This window comes from Dipodomys spectabilis, unplaced genomic scaffold, assembly GCF_019054845.1.
Source record: "Dipodomys spectabilis isolate Male_0828 unplaced genomic scaffold, ASM1905484v1 ptg000081l, whole genome shotgun sequence".
Classification (NCBI taxonomy): Eukaryota; Metazoa; Chordata; class Mammalia; order Rodentia; family Heteromyidae; genus Dipodomys; species Dipodomys spectabilis.
Window position 1 is genome coordinate 1,221,218 of NW_024870758.1, and position 17,322 is coordinate 1,238,539.

At 42.9% G+C, this 17,322-nt stretch overlaps 1 protein-coding gene across 1 annotated transcript in view; it reads right to left on the reverse strand.

Annotated features, from left to right (window-relative positions):
- The window catches only part of Tmem163 (transmembrane protein 163), a 220,282-nt gene that overhangs the window by 24,347 nt on the left and 178,613 nt on the right, over positions 1–17,322 (reverse strand). Inside the window, exon 5 of the mRNA XM_042683511.1 lies at positions 14,420–14,516. Coding sequence (XP_042539445.1) covers positions 14,420–14,516 — 97 coding nt within the window. The remainder of the gene's footprint in view (positions 1–14,419; positions 14,517–17,322) is intronic.

The following is a 17,322-nucleotide window of genomic DNA, read 5'->3' on the forward strand; positions in this document are numbered from 1 at the left end:
TCTGGAAACAGTATGGAGGTTTCTCAAAAGACTAAACATAGAGCTTCTCCATGACCCAGCAATTCCACTCCTGGGCATTTATCTAATAGGCCTAAAACAAGGCCACACTAAAGCTACCAGCACATCCATGCTCCAGATACTCCCCAGCAGAAAAATGGATCAAGAAAATGTTGTATATGTACACAATGGAATTCTATGCTTCCATCAGAAAGAATGATATGGTACCATTCTTAAAGAACTGGAAAGACTTGGAAAATATTATATTAAGCAAAGTAAGCCAGGCCCAAAGAAACATTGGTTGCATGGTTTCTCTCATTTGTTGTCACTAGACTGTGCCTATAAATTCACAAGTAAACACACTGGGCAGTAAAAGACAAAAAAAAAAAATACACTTGGACATGATAAATTATACAGGACTCTAGACATTCACACAGTGAGATCAAAGGAAGATATTCTTAGGAGAGGATCACAAAGGCTCAATAGCTATGTGCATATGATCATACAAAATGATATTTATTAAAATGAACTCCAAGAAATGGAAACAAGAGGTTTGGGGTTTTTTTTCCCTTTGTTACTGTTTTTGTTTTATGTCCCTTTCATCTCGTTTCTAAGTTTATCTGTTTTGGAAGAGTAAGGGGGAACATAGAAATGATGGGACAAAGGATGAACAAATACAGCAGTGACACAAGACATTAGATACTATATTGAAAATGAACCGTTTGTGGGTTGTGACAGGAAGGAAAAATTAGAAGAAAGCAAGGGAAGGGGTGACACTGTTCAAAAAGAAATATACTGCTTATCTGACTTACATAACTGTAATCCTTCTGTACCTCACCTTTAGAATAAAAACAACTAGGAAACAAAAAAAAAGTATGAAAGCTTTCAAGATTCTAAGAATAAACCTATTTCTACCCAAACTACTGCCTAATAAATGAAAACAGAATATACAAAGTATGTGAACAGAGAGTTTTTAGATAATTCAAGGTCTCCCTGAATTTGTTCCCAGGAAGGTGCTGGAGGACGTGCTCCTCTAAAACAATGGAGTGAATCATAAAAGACAGTGACTGGGGATCCAGTGAGACACAGCATAAAAGAAAAACAAAACTCCAGCATCCCAGTGCCTGGGATTCCAAGACAACAAATGTGGAGCTCACTGGAACATCCAGATGAACATGTATGTGTATGTTCATGGGTACATAAAGTTAAATACTACATATTCATTTATCAGTACTAGGGAACACAAAGCAATATACAAGAAAGGGAAGAATTAAATCATAGGGCACTGGGCTCAGCTATGAATAATATTAGCCATCACCACAACAATGGTGCATGTGGATATAACCAAAATAACAACATAAACAGCCTAGGAGGGTGGCATAATTAATTGTAGTTTGGTAGATGAGTAAGGACCAGCTAGAGTAGGACGTCAATCACACCTCTACTAAAAAAGCACACAATATCAACACCTGCATGTTGCTTAGACCTTTAAGAGGGTTTTAGTGAAGGCTCAATGGTAGAGAGCCTGCCTCCCACATATAAGACCCTAAGCTCAACCCCCAGCATCACAACTAAAACAAGAGATATAAAGTTTGAAGATGAGAGGGAGTTTCTTAAAGAAAGATGCTGGTACCAGGGTTTGAATTCAGGGCCTTGTATTCTCTCTCTGCTTGCTTACTTATGGCTAGCTCTCTATTGTGTGAGTCACACCTCCAGCCCATCTTTTTGCTGGTTATTTTGGAGATGGAATCTTGGGGCTCTTCTACATGGGCTGGTTTGGAATTGTAATCCTCCAGGTCTGAGACCTCCTCCTGAGACCTGGAGCTCTGTGAGCGATCAGTGAGTGTATCAGCTACGGTTTATTGTTGTGGTGGTGGTGGTAATTTTGTTTTTGTAATAATGAGCTTTATAAGGCAAAGGGCTGTTTACATTTATGTACATGTCTAACTTGGATAAAAATGAAAGTAAATATGAAGAATACACATCAGGGTAGTAATTTCTGGGCATGTCAGAGTTCAACCAGAGAAAGAGAAGCTGAGGGAGATAAATGCAGGTATTTAGTGCAAGGGACTGGAACTGGCTTGTATTATTATGGGGCTGCCGGGCAAGTCCCAAGTCCACAGGGTCAAGATCAGGCTGGCCACTCAGGCTCTAGCTGGAGATGCTGTCCACAGGAAGACTTTCTTCCTTCTGAGGGAAACTGCAGCTCTGGCTGAAGGCCTTTCAACTGATTGGGTCAGGCTCACCCAGATTATCAATCATAAGCTCCTGCACTTAAGCCAACTGGTCACAGATATTAATCACTACAAAATACCTTCATAGCATCACCTAGGTTACCTGAGAGGCTGAGGTTACCTGAGCTTCATACTAGGTGCCACATTTACAATGGAGACTTACTCTAGAAGCCAGTGACCCTGAAAACTCACCTCACTGCTCAGTTACCAAGGAATCCAGGCTGTTTCTGAGAGTGTGATACGTCATGGCTGCCTCAGAAGGACTTAGGGCAGAGTACAGTTAGGCCTGAAAACCATCCAATACCTAAAAACCATTGTGGAAAATGACAAAACAGAGCACACTTCTATTCAAATAACCTTTGCCAGCTTCTCAAATCTTCTCTCTTTTATGGCTTGAAACAAAATAGGGAAAAAAATTAAATGCCTATACTCAAAAGGAAAAATACAGACATAAAACTCACTTGACCGACCACAAACATCACATTACAGAACATCATGGCCATGAATGAGGAGGAGTCTAGGGCAACCTCTTTTTGCCGTTATTGTCCCATAGACTTGCAAAAATGTCTGCACTAACCAGGCAGTTGTCCTCCGTTCCCTCAAAGATGAGTTCCTCTGGGCTTATAACCCCACTAAGAGCAGTATTGGCTGACTGCCCGGCTCAACCCCAGGGCTGCACATATACAATGAACTCATTCAGTCCACAAATACCTACCAAGTTCCTTCCACATGCCAGGCCCTGTTGTAGACACTGGGAAGACATCGAGTCTAAGTTCTTCACAACTTTCCTGTCCCCTTCTCAAAGTCTACACTCTACTTCTGTCTTTGTGCAAACTCAAAGAGATGAGTAGACCAAAAATTGTACTGCATGCAGTGTGCTAAAAGATACTGCAGCCATCAGCTTCACAGTCACACACACACACACACACACACACACACACACACACACACACACACACACACACACACACACAGAGGACTGGAAGATGTAGAGGGAATTGCAACTGGAGAGAGACAGGGTTAGCCAAAATCAATGGCGGATGGTAGGCAGAACCTAGGGCCAAACTAACTTCAGCCAGGTTACTTCTCTCAGCAGGAGGACAGAAGTGTCAAGGACCACAGCCCTTGGCAGTTAGGCCCTCTTACAACTCTCCCCGCAGCCGCCAATGCAGAGGCTGAAGGAGGAGGTCAGATTGACCTTCACAAGTGCCTACAGCTCTCCAGATCTCATGTTGTGTCTCTCCTTAGAAAGTTATTTAGGGAAAAGATCCTCTATTCAGTCATCTTGGACTCAGAATTTGTCAACTTCCCCAGAGGAGTTAATCAAAGAGCTCACTTTAATAGAGTTACTCAAAGATTAAGAATTGTTACACAGTATCCCCTCCCCACCCCCCCTCTCCCAAAAAAACTTTCCATCCAAGGGAAGTATCCAATGTTTTCCTGACAAGTCAGTTACATGTATGACTGACTTTGTTACTAAATACTCATATTCTGACACAGGAAGAATATTCCAGAGGAACAGTACTGCCCATGTGACAGGAGAATGGAGTAGCTTATAAAAGGAGCCCTTATTATTACCATTCTGCTGTACTAGGATGTATTGTGAACACCCTATAAACAGGGATGTTTTAGTCCAGGCTTGGGAAATTAAAAAAAAAAAAAATTCAGTATGAGTCTTTCATACTCAATACAATAAACAAAAACCAGACACTAGGAGGAGCAATTGTCTATATTATGCATAGGAAAGTAGATGAAAAATTAGTTATACTAAACTTAAACACCTTTTGAAAGAAAATTCTTCTTTCTTTAAAGAGTAAGCACTCTCAAAACTACAGACAGAAAGAAGTGCTAAGGTAGTTCTTTCTGACATTCTAGATTTTAAAAAGTCCAAGAGATTAAGTAAGTCTCCAAGGTCAACTGCAGATACATTTGGACAACAAAGTACTCACTGTTAATACATGTTAATCATACACTGTTAAACATCTTTGATAAACACTGATAGCCCTAAATAAACACAAGATGCAGGGTAGAAAAAAGTGAAACATATCTCTGCTTCCTCCCTTCTCCATATTTGTCCTTCTAAGCTAACATTCCCCTAACATAGGTTGGGGGAGGGGGGGAAGAATAGAGAGAAAATTAATATACTGGGCCTCAACCTCTTCCTTGGCTTTTTTGGTCAATGCTACGTGTTCTACCACTTCAGCCACAACCTCCATTTCCAGATTTTTGCTGGTTTAATTGACAATAGGAGTCACATGGCCTTTTTTTCCTAGGCTGGGTTGTGACCTTCAGAACTGTGACCTTCAGAACTCAGCCTCCTAAGTAGCTAGGATTACAGGCATGAGCCACCAGCACTCAGCTAAGACGGATCTTTATGGTACCAATCCAGTCCGAATTTCCAAGACCACTGGGAAGATGTGGGTTGGGAGCTTACTCATATTCTGTAGAATGTAGGAAAAGTCCTAGACTTGGCATCTGTTCAGAATCTTCTGAGAGACTGAATCTCTGGGCCATACATCCTCACTCAGAAGACCTAGTTCTGCCTATGTGTATCTGTGCTACTGTGTATCTCTGTTACATAGTCTGGAGTGAGGAGTATTTATTTGAGAATTTGCTTCCTTTCTTGTTATCATATGCCTGTGGGTCTAATGCCTCTGCCTACTTCACACTCTCACTAAAGGTCTAACAAGACTTCAAGTTACAAAACACTTTTTAGAGGTAAAAAACAAAAACAGAGCCAGTAGACAGAATAAAGAACATGGCAGACTGCTCACAGATGATCATCCTCTGATTAAAACCCAAGGTCTCCACAGCAGAGAAAAGAGAACCCATCAGAATCCCATGCCATCATTTCCTACATAACAGGAACGGATCAACCATACTGCATGCAAAGAGACCAAAAGGACAAAACGCCCAGGCTTCCAGAAGCTTGGAGTGCCTACTACTATCAGAGCCTGAGACACCCACTTCAGGGGTATTCTGGCAATCCCATGAAACCATTCAACTTGCACAAAAGACCAACCAGCTATTTACACTTTCTCCTTAAATCATATACTTTGTCTTCTTATTTTATCCATTTATAACTATCAATAGTGTTGTTAACATCCTAAGCCCTAAATGTCTGAGCCACACTAAGGAAAATACACACTCCCTCCTCAGCAACTCCTTTATTAAACATGGTTCTCAGAGCTAGGTGAGGTCATCCATGGCCAAGCACTGGATGCACTTAACTGCACGGATTTAAAGTGCATCCTATAAGCACCACTGATTTATTTCCCAATCTATCGCAGTATTTTTTTTTTTTTTTTGCCAGTCCTGGGGCTTGAACTCAGGGCCTGGGCTCTGTCCCTGAGCTTCTTTGGCTGAAGGCTAGCACTCTATCCCTTGAGCCACAAGGCCACTTTTGGCTTTTTCTATTTATGTGGTACAGAGGAATAGAACTCTGGGCTTCATGCATGCCAGGAAAGCACTCTACCACTACGTTTCATTCTCAGCCCCTCCCAGTAATTCTTGATTCTCTCTTCCTTCCCTTGCAGCTACACACTCACACACAGACAATTGTATCTGCTTCTTATCATTACTGATTAGATTGCATTTAAATAGTTCAATAAATGAGACTCAAAGAGTACAAACTACTGCCTCATTCTTGGCACCTACCTTAATGACTTTGATATTCCATGCTGTTCCATGGTTCGATACATAGTGCTTTTTATTGCTGAATTACCTTAACCATTCACCTGCTAATATACAGTCTGAGTTGTTTCTACATTTTGACAGTAGAAATAAAAATGGTAATACATATTTGTAAGTCTTTGTGTGGGGACACATCTTCATTTCCCTGAGGAAAGAAGAAAAATGGATGTTTTTGATTAAGTTTAATTTTTAATATTGTGGTTTCAATAAACCATATATAAGAAGCCTTTGTTGTATCTGTTTTCTTTGTTTTCTTCTAGAAGTTGTATAGTTAAAATTCATTCAAATAGAGTTTAGTAATCTATTCATTTAAACTTCTATATAATGGTTGGTGTCCATTTTGTCCATGTGGCTAGCTGGTAGGTCCAGCACTGTGTGTTGAAGAGACTTTTCCTTCTCCTATGGGGATACCACAGTGCTCTTGCCAAACTCCAGTTGGCTGGGTATATGTGGATCCTTTTTCTGTTCTCTTTGAACTCACTCAAACCAATAATAATCCATTTCACCAGTGTTCAATTCTGGCTTTTTTTTTTAAGCCTGTTGGTCCTTGGCTCTGGGACAAACAAAGAAGTGAATCTTACAAGAAAGGGACACTCTTAGGGGTCGGATAACAGTCATTTCTCTCTGTCTTTGTGCAGCACTGGGTAGACAGTGGTGAAGTGAGGCTGAGATATAGCTAATTTTTAATAATTTTTAAAGTATTATCCAATACAACTCTTAAGTTAAATTTAGAGTTACAGTTGCAGCATGTCATCTTGAGAGAGGAGTCTCAATGAGTGACCGGGGATCATGGCTTAGTGCTAAAGAAAGAATCCATTTCCCTTCCTAACCTGAGAAGAAAAGGGCATCATTGAAAGCATTTCCTGGAAGGTTCAATACAGTTTAATCTTCAGTATTAAAGGTATCAACAGGTCTGCCAGCATCAGCCAACATCCATCCAATAATTACATGCACAGCAAATCCCTACATCTTGACTTTGTTAAGGATCCTATCAAGAAGGTACCATTAATATTTGATTCTACAAATCAACTAAAGCAAAGAATGACTAAACCACCTGCTCTAGTCCCTGGTGAGAAAGAGGCAGTCGGAATGAACCTTGGCTTCAGAATGCTCATTTGGTGCTAACTTCTGTCTTAAAAACACTCCATGATGAGGTCCTGGCAGTGCTGGAAAAACACTTACTTTGCCTCAGATCTTTAGTGCTTCTCTGGTCCTTAACACTCTTTCTCATTTCCTTCTGCTAAATGTTTCCTATCTCTGAAGGGATGTCACGACCAGTCTACTGGGAGAAGCAGGCCTGAGGAGAGGTGACAAAATAATGCTAAGGTAGGAAGGAGTGTCTTCAGGTAGGCTACTTCAGGAGTTGTCAAGTGGGAGGGAGGTGTCAACACTGAAAGCCAATGCCTGAGCAGAAGTAGAAGGCAAAGAGTGACTACATGATACCAGAAGGAGAAAGAATGGTTTAGAAGTGAAAATTCCAAGGAGCTGGGCAAGGAGAGAGCTTAGGAGTTTAAGTAGAGGGTTGGGTATAGTGGCTCACACCTCAAACCTATCATCTCAGTAGTAGGAAGGCAGAGATTGGGAGGCCCACAGTGCCAAGAAAGCTCTAGAAAAAAGTTATCTCAACAGAGAAGCTGGGCATGTTGGTGTAATTCCAGTTGTGTGAGAGTCATAGATAGGAAGATCATGATCTGAGGCCAGTCCAATCCCCCCTGCCAAGAAAAATAACCTAAACACAAAAAGGGCTAAAGGTGTAGTTCAAAAGGGCAGATTACCCACTAACAAGAACAAGCCTTAAATTCAAAACTTGAGTTCAAAACTGGGGCAGGGGGGAAGGGGAGGCAAGGGCCGGGGGGGGGGGAGCAAGGGGATCTCTGAGAGAGAGGAAGGGACAAGAGGGAGAGGGCCAGGAAGGCAGCAGAGAGACATGGATGACTCACTGGGAGCAAAAGACGTTGTCCTGGATGCAGAAGGAATAGATAACTTGTACTAACCCTGACTGCTGGCTAAATACTTTGTAAGCACAAAAGCCTTCAAATCCAAACCTCACAGTCCCTTCTAGAGGCAGGAAGATCCTTGGGCAACGTCCTTGGCTGTGGACTTGCAACTGTAACCTAAAATACCAACATACTCTTTACCAGAACTCTATTTCAGCTTTACGCCTGAGCACAGATCCTATCTGATGCTCTTGCAGACGCACACTGTAGCCCCTGTTCTCCATTTTTCAAGAGTGAGACCCACTCAGTGAACAGTGTTCCCATGATGAACAACAACCACTCTGTCCGCCACCGCCCTTAATCAAGCTGTGTGCGTGAAAATGAGCAACCAAGGGACTCCTTGTCACTATTCAAGTGAAGCCACTTTGTTCTTCAGGTGAAGGAGAATTTTAGGCCAAAGCCTGGGGGTGGAGTGGCAGGGGAAGCTTGCAGGACAACTTTGCCACCATTTTGCTAAGCAATCGTTTGGGACTTACAACACTAAGTTATGTTTCCTTTCTTCCTTTTCCCTTTTAGTTTCTTTCTTTTCTATCCTCCACCCTCTTATACTCTGAGGCTCTTGTGTTACAAGGAAAAGAAGACATGAATGAGATGAGGCAATCTTGCTAGGGAGGCTGGGTAGCCTCCACTGCCTCCACATCCTCCTCCTCCTCCCCTTCCTTCCCTTCCTCCCCTGTGCCCTCTCCCCTTTGTCTTCTCCCCTCTCTCTTCCCTCTTTTCTTCTCCCCATCCCCCCATCCCTCCTTCCTTCTGCCTCCTCTTTCCTCCATCTCTGCCATGGATTGGCTTGCCAACACCCACTTGTTCTACCAATGGCACAAGAAGGGTCTGTCCTTCATGAAGATGCCTGCAGACTGCTCCCATCTCAGGCTGATACACACACTGTCTCTGTTCACCTCTCATGTGATGATCTCTGTCATAGCCTTTATCACTATATGCTGACTATCGGTTTAAGGGACCCCCTGCCAAAAAAATATGAGCTCCTGGGAGAAATAAAAGGCTCTACAGAGCAATAAGAAATTCTAGTCATTATTGCTACTTGACTTTAGAGTCCTGAGTGCTGAGACAGAACTGGAGACAAATAGACATTCAAAGGGTAACAATGATCATTAGTATCAGTCTACGGCTGTATATTATTCATTGCCAGTATATGACTACTTATTGTAATTATCATTGCAACCAGAATTAATAACACATGGCCCTTAAGGAGGTTGAGTCCAAGGTAAAGCCCAAGATAAAGAAGCCATTGTTTGTCAGGTACTGGTGGTGCATTCCTATAATCCTAGCCACTCAGGAGGCTGAGATCTGAGGATCTCAGTTCAAAGCCAGTTGTGAGACTCTTATCTCAAATTAACTGATAAGTAGTGCTCCAGCCTTGAGGGAAAAACCCAAGCAAGAGTGTGAGGACCTGAGTTCAAGCCCAGTACCAACACACACACACACACACACACACACGCACATGCACACGCACACGCACACGCACACACCATTATCTGTTGAGGGAAGGAAGTAGCATGCTGATGACTAATGAGGATAGAAAGAAAAGGCAGGGGCAGGACATGGCTCCTAGAGCCTTGGAATAAAAATTAAATAAGCCGGGTGTGGGTGGCTCACACCTATAATCCTAGCTACTCAGGACACTGAGATCTGAGGATCGCAGTTCAAAGCCAGCCCAGGCAGGACAGTCTGTGAGAATCTTATACCCAATAAAACACCAGAAAACCGGAAGTGGCACTGTGGCTCAAGTGGTAGAGCGCTAGCCTTGAGCTGAAGAGCTGAGGGACAGCACCCAGGCCCAGAGTTCAAGCCCCACAGTCGACAAAAATAAAAATAAAGAAAAGAAAATAAAAGAATTCTCTTCCTCTGCAATACAGGAGACTGTTTATAAAGCAATCCCGCTCTCATCATGGCATTTAATTTTTACAATTGTTGCTGAGGTGTAGGTGGTACTTCAATTCCTTTCAAAAATGAGGAAACTCTTCTCACAGAGAAGAAATGATGTGCTGAAAGCCATCCAGCCAACAAGTGAGCTGGTCTTCAGAGATTGCCTTGTGCTCTATGACAGCATGGCTCCAAGTTAGCCATGGTGACCTGAAGCCTATTCAGAGCAATTCTAGTCCTATCTAGAGAACCAGTGCAGGTACCAGGGGCACAGGGGAACTCAAAAGACAAGTATCAAAGAAGCTACCACAGCCAGAGGGAAGAGAAGGAATCCGGAGGCAGGGAGACAGGGCCCAGGAACCCAGTCCAAAATGACCTCTAAGGCCTCAAGTTGGGAGTTGGGGCCATTTCAAATAGTAGTTTAGAAACTCCAAAAAGCAGAACCTAAAGAGGCAACTGTCATCTTTGAATTCCAATGATTTTAAATAAATTGCTCATTGGATCCTTATTGTAAACCTCTGGCATAAGGAATTCTCTTTTATATGCAAAACCAAGCACCAGAGAGAGCATGTGATGTGCCTGTGGCCTCCTAGGTGAAGCAGCAGCAGAGATGAGTCAGATCAGCCACCTTCTGTGAGACTCCATGCATCTAGGGACCCCCTCACTCCATCCCTTTCCAGCTGCATGCTGCTGACTCACAAGATGGTGGATCTCTTAAGAGACAAGGTAAAATGGGCATGGCGATCAGTGTCATGAGGTGCAGTGGGGCCTGTGTGGAAAGAGGCGAGATGGCAGGAGTCACCAAAAGTGAGGCCAGCTCGGGGAGAGGGAGGACGCTGGACACTCTACCTCCACCATAGCCCCTCGTTAACACTGCCTCTAGGAGAAAAAGGAGGAGATATTAGGATGACCAGGGCCCAAAAGCCAGTGGGCAGAAAGAGCCATCAGGTCCATGGACCTCAGAGCCAAGACAGCTCTAGACAAGAAGATAAGAGTCCAAGTCCAGGCCCTATCATCAGGTTGTTGACAGGCTGCAGAAGATCACTTCAGCTCTTGAAGCTATGTATCTCAGCAGAGAGAGAGAGAGAGAGAGAGAGAGAGAGAGAGAGAGCAAGCAAGAGAGAGACAGAGACAGAGACAGAGACAGAGACAGGACAGAGACAGACAGAGACAGAGACAGAGATACAGGGAGAGAGAGAGAGAGAGAGAGAGAGAGAGAGAGAGAGAGAGAGAGAAGCATACCACCCACCCTTCTTTACCAAAGTGGAATACAATGGAACAGAACCAGAAGAACATGATGCTCCTTTTAAAGCAGCCCACATCAGCCATTCTACAATGTAGATGTATGAAAACATTTTGCCACACCCTATAAACACACACAATTTTCATTGGCCAGCTAAAAACTAAAACATTAGCTAAAAGACAATGGGTAAGGCAGTCCACGGGTAAATAGAGCCAGAGATTTTTGGAAGTTGTTTGTTCTTGTTTAGAGGTCTTCTTCATGCTATAAAGCACTACCTCCTGATCCATGCAATTTCACAGGAGGCTCTTTTGGAATGTTACATTAACCAAACAAAGGAGACAACTGCAGAGTGCATTGGAGTAGGCTCTGGCCATTTGCTTTTGAAGACTTGCAGCAGACTCCCCAGAGTCCTGGGTAAGGGTTCCCCAGACAGCCAGGCTGGCCTTACCCTCCTCTTACAAACCCCGAGGGGCGGGACACAGAGGAAGCTCAAACCAGCTGACTTCACGGTTGAGTAATTCCTAACTACAGAGATACCGTATTCAAAAGTGATCCATTCTTGCATCGGTCCGTACTCTGAAAACTGTGCAGCTGAATTAAAAGAAAGCAGTCCAGAGGGAAGGAAGACCCTGCTACTGAATGAACAGAAGGGCTCTGTACTCAGATCTTGTAACATAGGTCCACATCCTGTCATGACAACTCTGGCCAAGGCCAAAGCCTTCACCTGAGCAGACCCTTTTGGGGCACCACAGTTCTGGCCAGTTTCTCAAATATTTTCTTCAAATCTAACTCTGGGCATTTGAGTTTGTGGTTCCTAATTTACATTAAGTACTACAGATGAATGATCATTTTTGCAGGCCAGGGGTTGGGGCTTGACTAAAGCCTCCTGGTTTTGAGAAACTTCTAATGCACAGCAAATGACGACTTGAAATTGAAAAACTTTTGGCTATGACCTGATAGCATTTACCTGGCCCTGTGTGATATTCAGCCTTTCTCTCCCCCTTCCACCCCCAAAGCCCAACGCAAGCTCCTGAAAAGTCATTAACCATTTATTACACTGTACTATAAAGATAAAAAACAGTTCTTGACCATAAATAGTTGTGACTTTTTTGTTTCTGGTACTAAGAAATGAACCCAGGGCTTCAAGAACTGTAAGTGTTCTCTATTTGAGCTACAACCCAGCCTTTTTGTTTAGTGTTTTCAAGACACTAACTTTGTCCCTTAGTGGGCTTCAGGGGTTGATATGAACAGTAATACTTCTACCTACACCTCCCATGAAGCTGGATAACAGATGCACTATAATACCCAGCTTTTTATGGATTGAGATGAGGGTCTCAAGAACCTTCTTTTTATTATTCTGGCCCTAGCTGGTTCAAACCAAGATCCTACTGATGTCAGCCTCCCCAGTAGCTTGGAATACAGGGATGACACAACATGCCTGGTTTGTAATTTCTTAAATCCCACCCTAAAACTGATAAAACTGCAATACTGTATCTCCAAAGACAGGGGCCATATTGAGCCAATCCATGGGGCTACGAATCCCTCTGAACCCTGCCTGGAACAGAACATCGGACAGTTACTTTCTGAGATAGAATTTAGGCTGATAAGTTTCTTCATTTAAGAGTATTTTACACCTTGAAATAAAGAGACTGTTCCCAGCTAAAAGTAATTCTGAACAAAAACATGAGAACCTCAGAAGGGCCGGTGCACAGTCATCCATTCCATGTCAAGTTACCCCTGCTGGAAATTAGCTTTTAATGCCCAAATAAGTGACATGTCAACTGGCATACTGCCAAAAACTCTCACTCAATAACATTCCTTAAAGTTGAAGCAGGTTTGCATCCTCTGCAAGATGCAGAAATGTCTTGATGTCTAATAGGTACAATCACACTCAGTGCCTTCGTCTCTTATGCTCAGATTCTGACAGAAGGGAACATGGGATAGAAAATTGGATGGAAAAGTCTAAGACCCCAGGGCAACCAAGGTGAGGGAATTCTGTACTTAAGCAATGAAGAGCACAAGACTGTAATAAATACTAGGATTTGATTGAGCTTGCTTTGCTGAAAACAATCAAATCCCCTAAGTAGATACACTGCTAGCCTGGCATCCATTTTCCCTCAGTATCACTGAGACAGTAGAGCATCTGCTTGTAGCCAATGGCAGTAATCAATAACAGTTAAGGCCCTGGAGGATTATGAAAAAGCTGGCTCTAATCTCAGTGTAAAAGGGAGCAGAGACGCATGCCAGTGGTCCACACCTGTAATCTTGGCTACGCATCAAGAAGTTGAGACATGAAAACAAAATCACAGTTTTAAACCAGCCCAGGCAGGAAAAAAATCTATGAGTGTCATCTCCAATTAACTAGCAAAACACCACAGGTGAAGCTGAGACTCAAGTGATAGAGCACTAGTTTTGAGCGAAAAGCTAATAGCACCCAGGTCTTGAGATCAAACCCCAATATCAGCACAAACAAAAAGAGTAGGAAACAACTTAGCCTCTACTGAATGTACTGGAATGTCCCATTCCATTCCCATTGCCCCCAAAATATATCCATACAGTGCATCACCCCAAAAGAATTCACATACATTTTTCTAAAAGTGAAATTAATGGTCGAATCGTTCTGATCTTATCTAAGACAATGCTCCATAGCCACACTCAAACCAAATCATATCCTACAAGGCCATATTTTACATTCATATTGTTGTGAACTTGTAGGCTAAGCATTACTATAATGGCAGCATCTCCATCTCCTGGTAACCAAATCACTTGCTTTCTCTGAAGAATGCCTGATGAAAGACTTCACAAATATTTCTTTTCTCAGCATTGATAGGCTGAAGAGGGAAAATAAAAGAATTCAAGTTCAAATAATGACTTTCACCCAGAGGTCAGAGCATTAAAAGATACATTTTAATATGAAATTGCATCCTCCAATTGCTATATCTGAATGAAGTTATATTGAAAAAGACCTAATGTGACAAGATTTACGTTTTGAATTGAGGTGCAAAGAAAAAAACTAAATCTTATTACATCCATCACAGAATGGATACTTGAACAACAGATGCAAAAAAGAGATTAAATCACTGCTCCATTTCTCTTTACCAAAAGAGACATCTTGCTATGAAACTAGTCAAAAGTCCCAAGGAGGACAAAGAACGCAGTACTAGCTCAACTATTTGTAAACCTCTTCACCTACCCAGTACTTCCCCCTGCCAAGTTATTTGCATTCCTGTCATCCTATTCAAAGTCCTTGAGTTCCCCTTGATCACCACCACTGTTACCACCTGCCCAGCTCCTCCAAGTAAAGGTGTAGTGAGAGGCAATACAGGAGTTGCAGAAAGAATTGTTTTAGAAAAGAAGAAGAAGAAGGACCTTACCACTTCTGGGAGCAGCTTAGTTGAGAGGTCATGGATGGCTTTGACCACTATACATATGGAGGAGAGAAGGAATATCACCCCCAAGATGACACAGGCTCTGTAAAAAACAAAACAAAGCATTGAGAGTCTTAACTGGGAGAATTCCACACAGCTGAGCAGTCAGCATGGCTGACTGAGACAGGAACACAATCTGGGAAATGAATGCAACTGCTATTCTCCACATCCCCCAGGATAGACACCAATCCACCTCTAGGAGAATACAGTTTAGGGTTTTATCACAGAGGCAATTTCATGGGAAAGGAGCTCACCACCTTTCATCACTAGCAACATCCATGAGCACTAACATGCGTCTTTCAGACATGAACTCTATCCCTTTGTCCTGACAAATATGATAACTTCAGTCCTCAAACCAGAGAGTAAAGAGCTAAATAACGAAGAGCAGAGTGTCTGCCATGAGAGAGCCCAAGCCTGGCCCTTTTAGCTGTTGGGTGATCCTGGGAATATTTCCTACCTGAAGATGAAACAAAATGAGACTCCAAGCATTAAAAGTAACCCATTCACATCAGCTTAGACAAAGGCCAAGTCTACTCTGGATTCTTTTGATTTTTCCCACTGGTGAGGAAGAATGGTTTGGTAATGACAAAAGTGTATTTGCGGTAAGACACAGATATTTTCTCTTATGGTGTGAGGGGAGAGAAGAGAGGGTATGGTCAACTAAAATACCCAACACAGAAGGAAGTTAGGGACGCTGCCAGAGGTAAAGCTGACAAGGACACTCAGGGAGTATGGGGTGGGGAATGACAAGAACATCTTTGGGCTTGGGATTGTACAAGTCCCTGGCAGTCTAAATACAGAAAACTTAAAGAGACAGACATGAGGAAATCCCAAAGAAACCAGAAAGACAGAATGAGTACAATTATCTCTAGATTGTTCCTATCCCAACCTAATGTTTCCATCATTTAGTTTTATCCCTGCTATCAAATAATATCATTTTTCATGTTCCAGCTTAGATTTTCTTCTCTGGGCTAAGAGTATGGTCTCAAATAGGGCACTTAACTTGGAAGGAGAACCTACTTATTATCCCTGTGGACAGACACAATCCTCAAAATTCAGAAGTCAGGAATAAAAGCAAATAAGCAAGGCTATATGGAATCTACCCAATTAGCTTCTAGCTATACGTTTTATTTTTTAAAAGGCCTAGACAAAAAGAAAGAACTGTTGCAGGATAGAACAAAGTGAGGAGTAGGAAAAGCAGGAGCATGAGGAGGAGGAGGAGGAGGAGGAGGGGGAGGAGGCAGCAATGAATGGGCTAGGAATCTCAAGGGAGACTTGAATAAATGGATCAGGGGCCAAGGATACCATGCATTTTCATGAAAGTCAGACATTAAGAATATGCTTATGAGCTGGGCGCCGGTGGCTCATGCCTATAATCCTAGCTACTCAAGAGGCTGAGATCTGAGGATCTCGGTTCAAAGCCAGCCCAGGCAGGAAAGACTGTGAGACTCTTATATCCAATAAACTACTCAGAAAACCAGAAATGGTACTGTGGCTCAAGTAGTAGAGCACTTAGCCTTGAGCGCACAGCGCCCAGGCCCAGAGTTCAAGCCCCACAACCGGGAAAAAAAAAATACTTATGCAGCTAAAATGAGGGCTGGCGACAGTCCCATCAGGCAATCAGGGACAAAGAGGATTCATGGAGGAGTGAGGTACACCTACTAGAGGGTCTCTGAGTAACCAAGGACTATGGCAAAGGCAGAGATTCCAGTACTTGGAAATCAATGTTCCCAAAGCACCTGCTCTTGAACATCAAGTGTCCCCTTGGAAGATAGTCTAAGACCTTCTGTAATGAGGGCTTGGAGTAATCATCTCCATCAGAGCAAACGTGCACTGGGAAGTCAGTATGGGAAAAGAGCCTGAAGTGAGGCTAGATTTCCAAGGTTTTGCAGAATGGGGTTTACCATCACTCACTAAATCCCTAAGGGACGCAGAATCAGAGGTTATCCTCTTTTAACAATTCAACCACAGATTCATCAGCTTTTAGCCTTGAAGGCAAACTATACTCCCATTCATTAGAGAAACTTTTTTTTAAATGTTTCTTGAGAATCAGTCTGGTTCTAGTTTGTGTGGTGTGTGAGTGTGAGTGTGTGTGTGTGTGAGTGAGTGTGTGTGTGTGTGTGTGTGTGTGTGTGTGTGTTGGTCCTGGAGCTTGAACTCAGGGCCTTGGTGCTGTCCCTAAGCTTCTTTTGCTTAAGTCTAGTGCTCTAACATATGAGTCACAATTATACTTCTGGCTTTTTTTTTGTAGTTTTATTGTAAATATGAATTTCACAGACTTTTCTGCCTGGATTGGCTTTGAATCACAATGCTCAGATCTCAGCCTCCTGAGTAGCTCACATTACACGAGAGAACCAGAGGTGCTCAGCTGTCTGGATCCATTTTTATCAGATGCTCTGGAGTGAACTCAAGACTCTATATTTGGTTACTTCCCTAGTGTAATATTTATCTAATGCAAGGCCTAGACGCAAGTGAGGCCCTTTCCTAGGAAGTTCCTACTGTGGCATAAAGCACACAGCTGTCTGAATGGAAGCAGGAAGGGAATGTCCATCCTGCAAGTAAGGAAGGATGGAGCCTGAGGAGCCCTAACAGCCCAGTGGTGGTACGTGTATTTACTGGTCAGCTTCGTCTCCCTGAGACACAAGTGAGGTAGTCACCACCAGTATATCAGAACTATAGGCAACCTGTCACTGCATCCTCATCTCCTTGGGGTGGGACATGGGGGCAGACACCTGTGCTTCATACTGACAAGGCCAGTGACGTTATAAGTACCCACCATTCACCATATCACTATGAGCATGTCCCTTAGCATGCACAAAATGTGGGCTGTGGATCTGTTACATTACTAA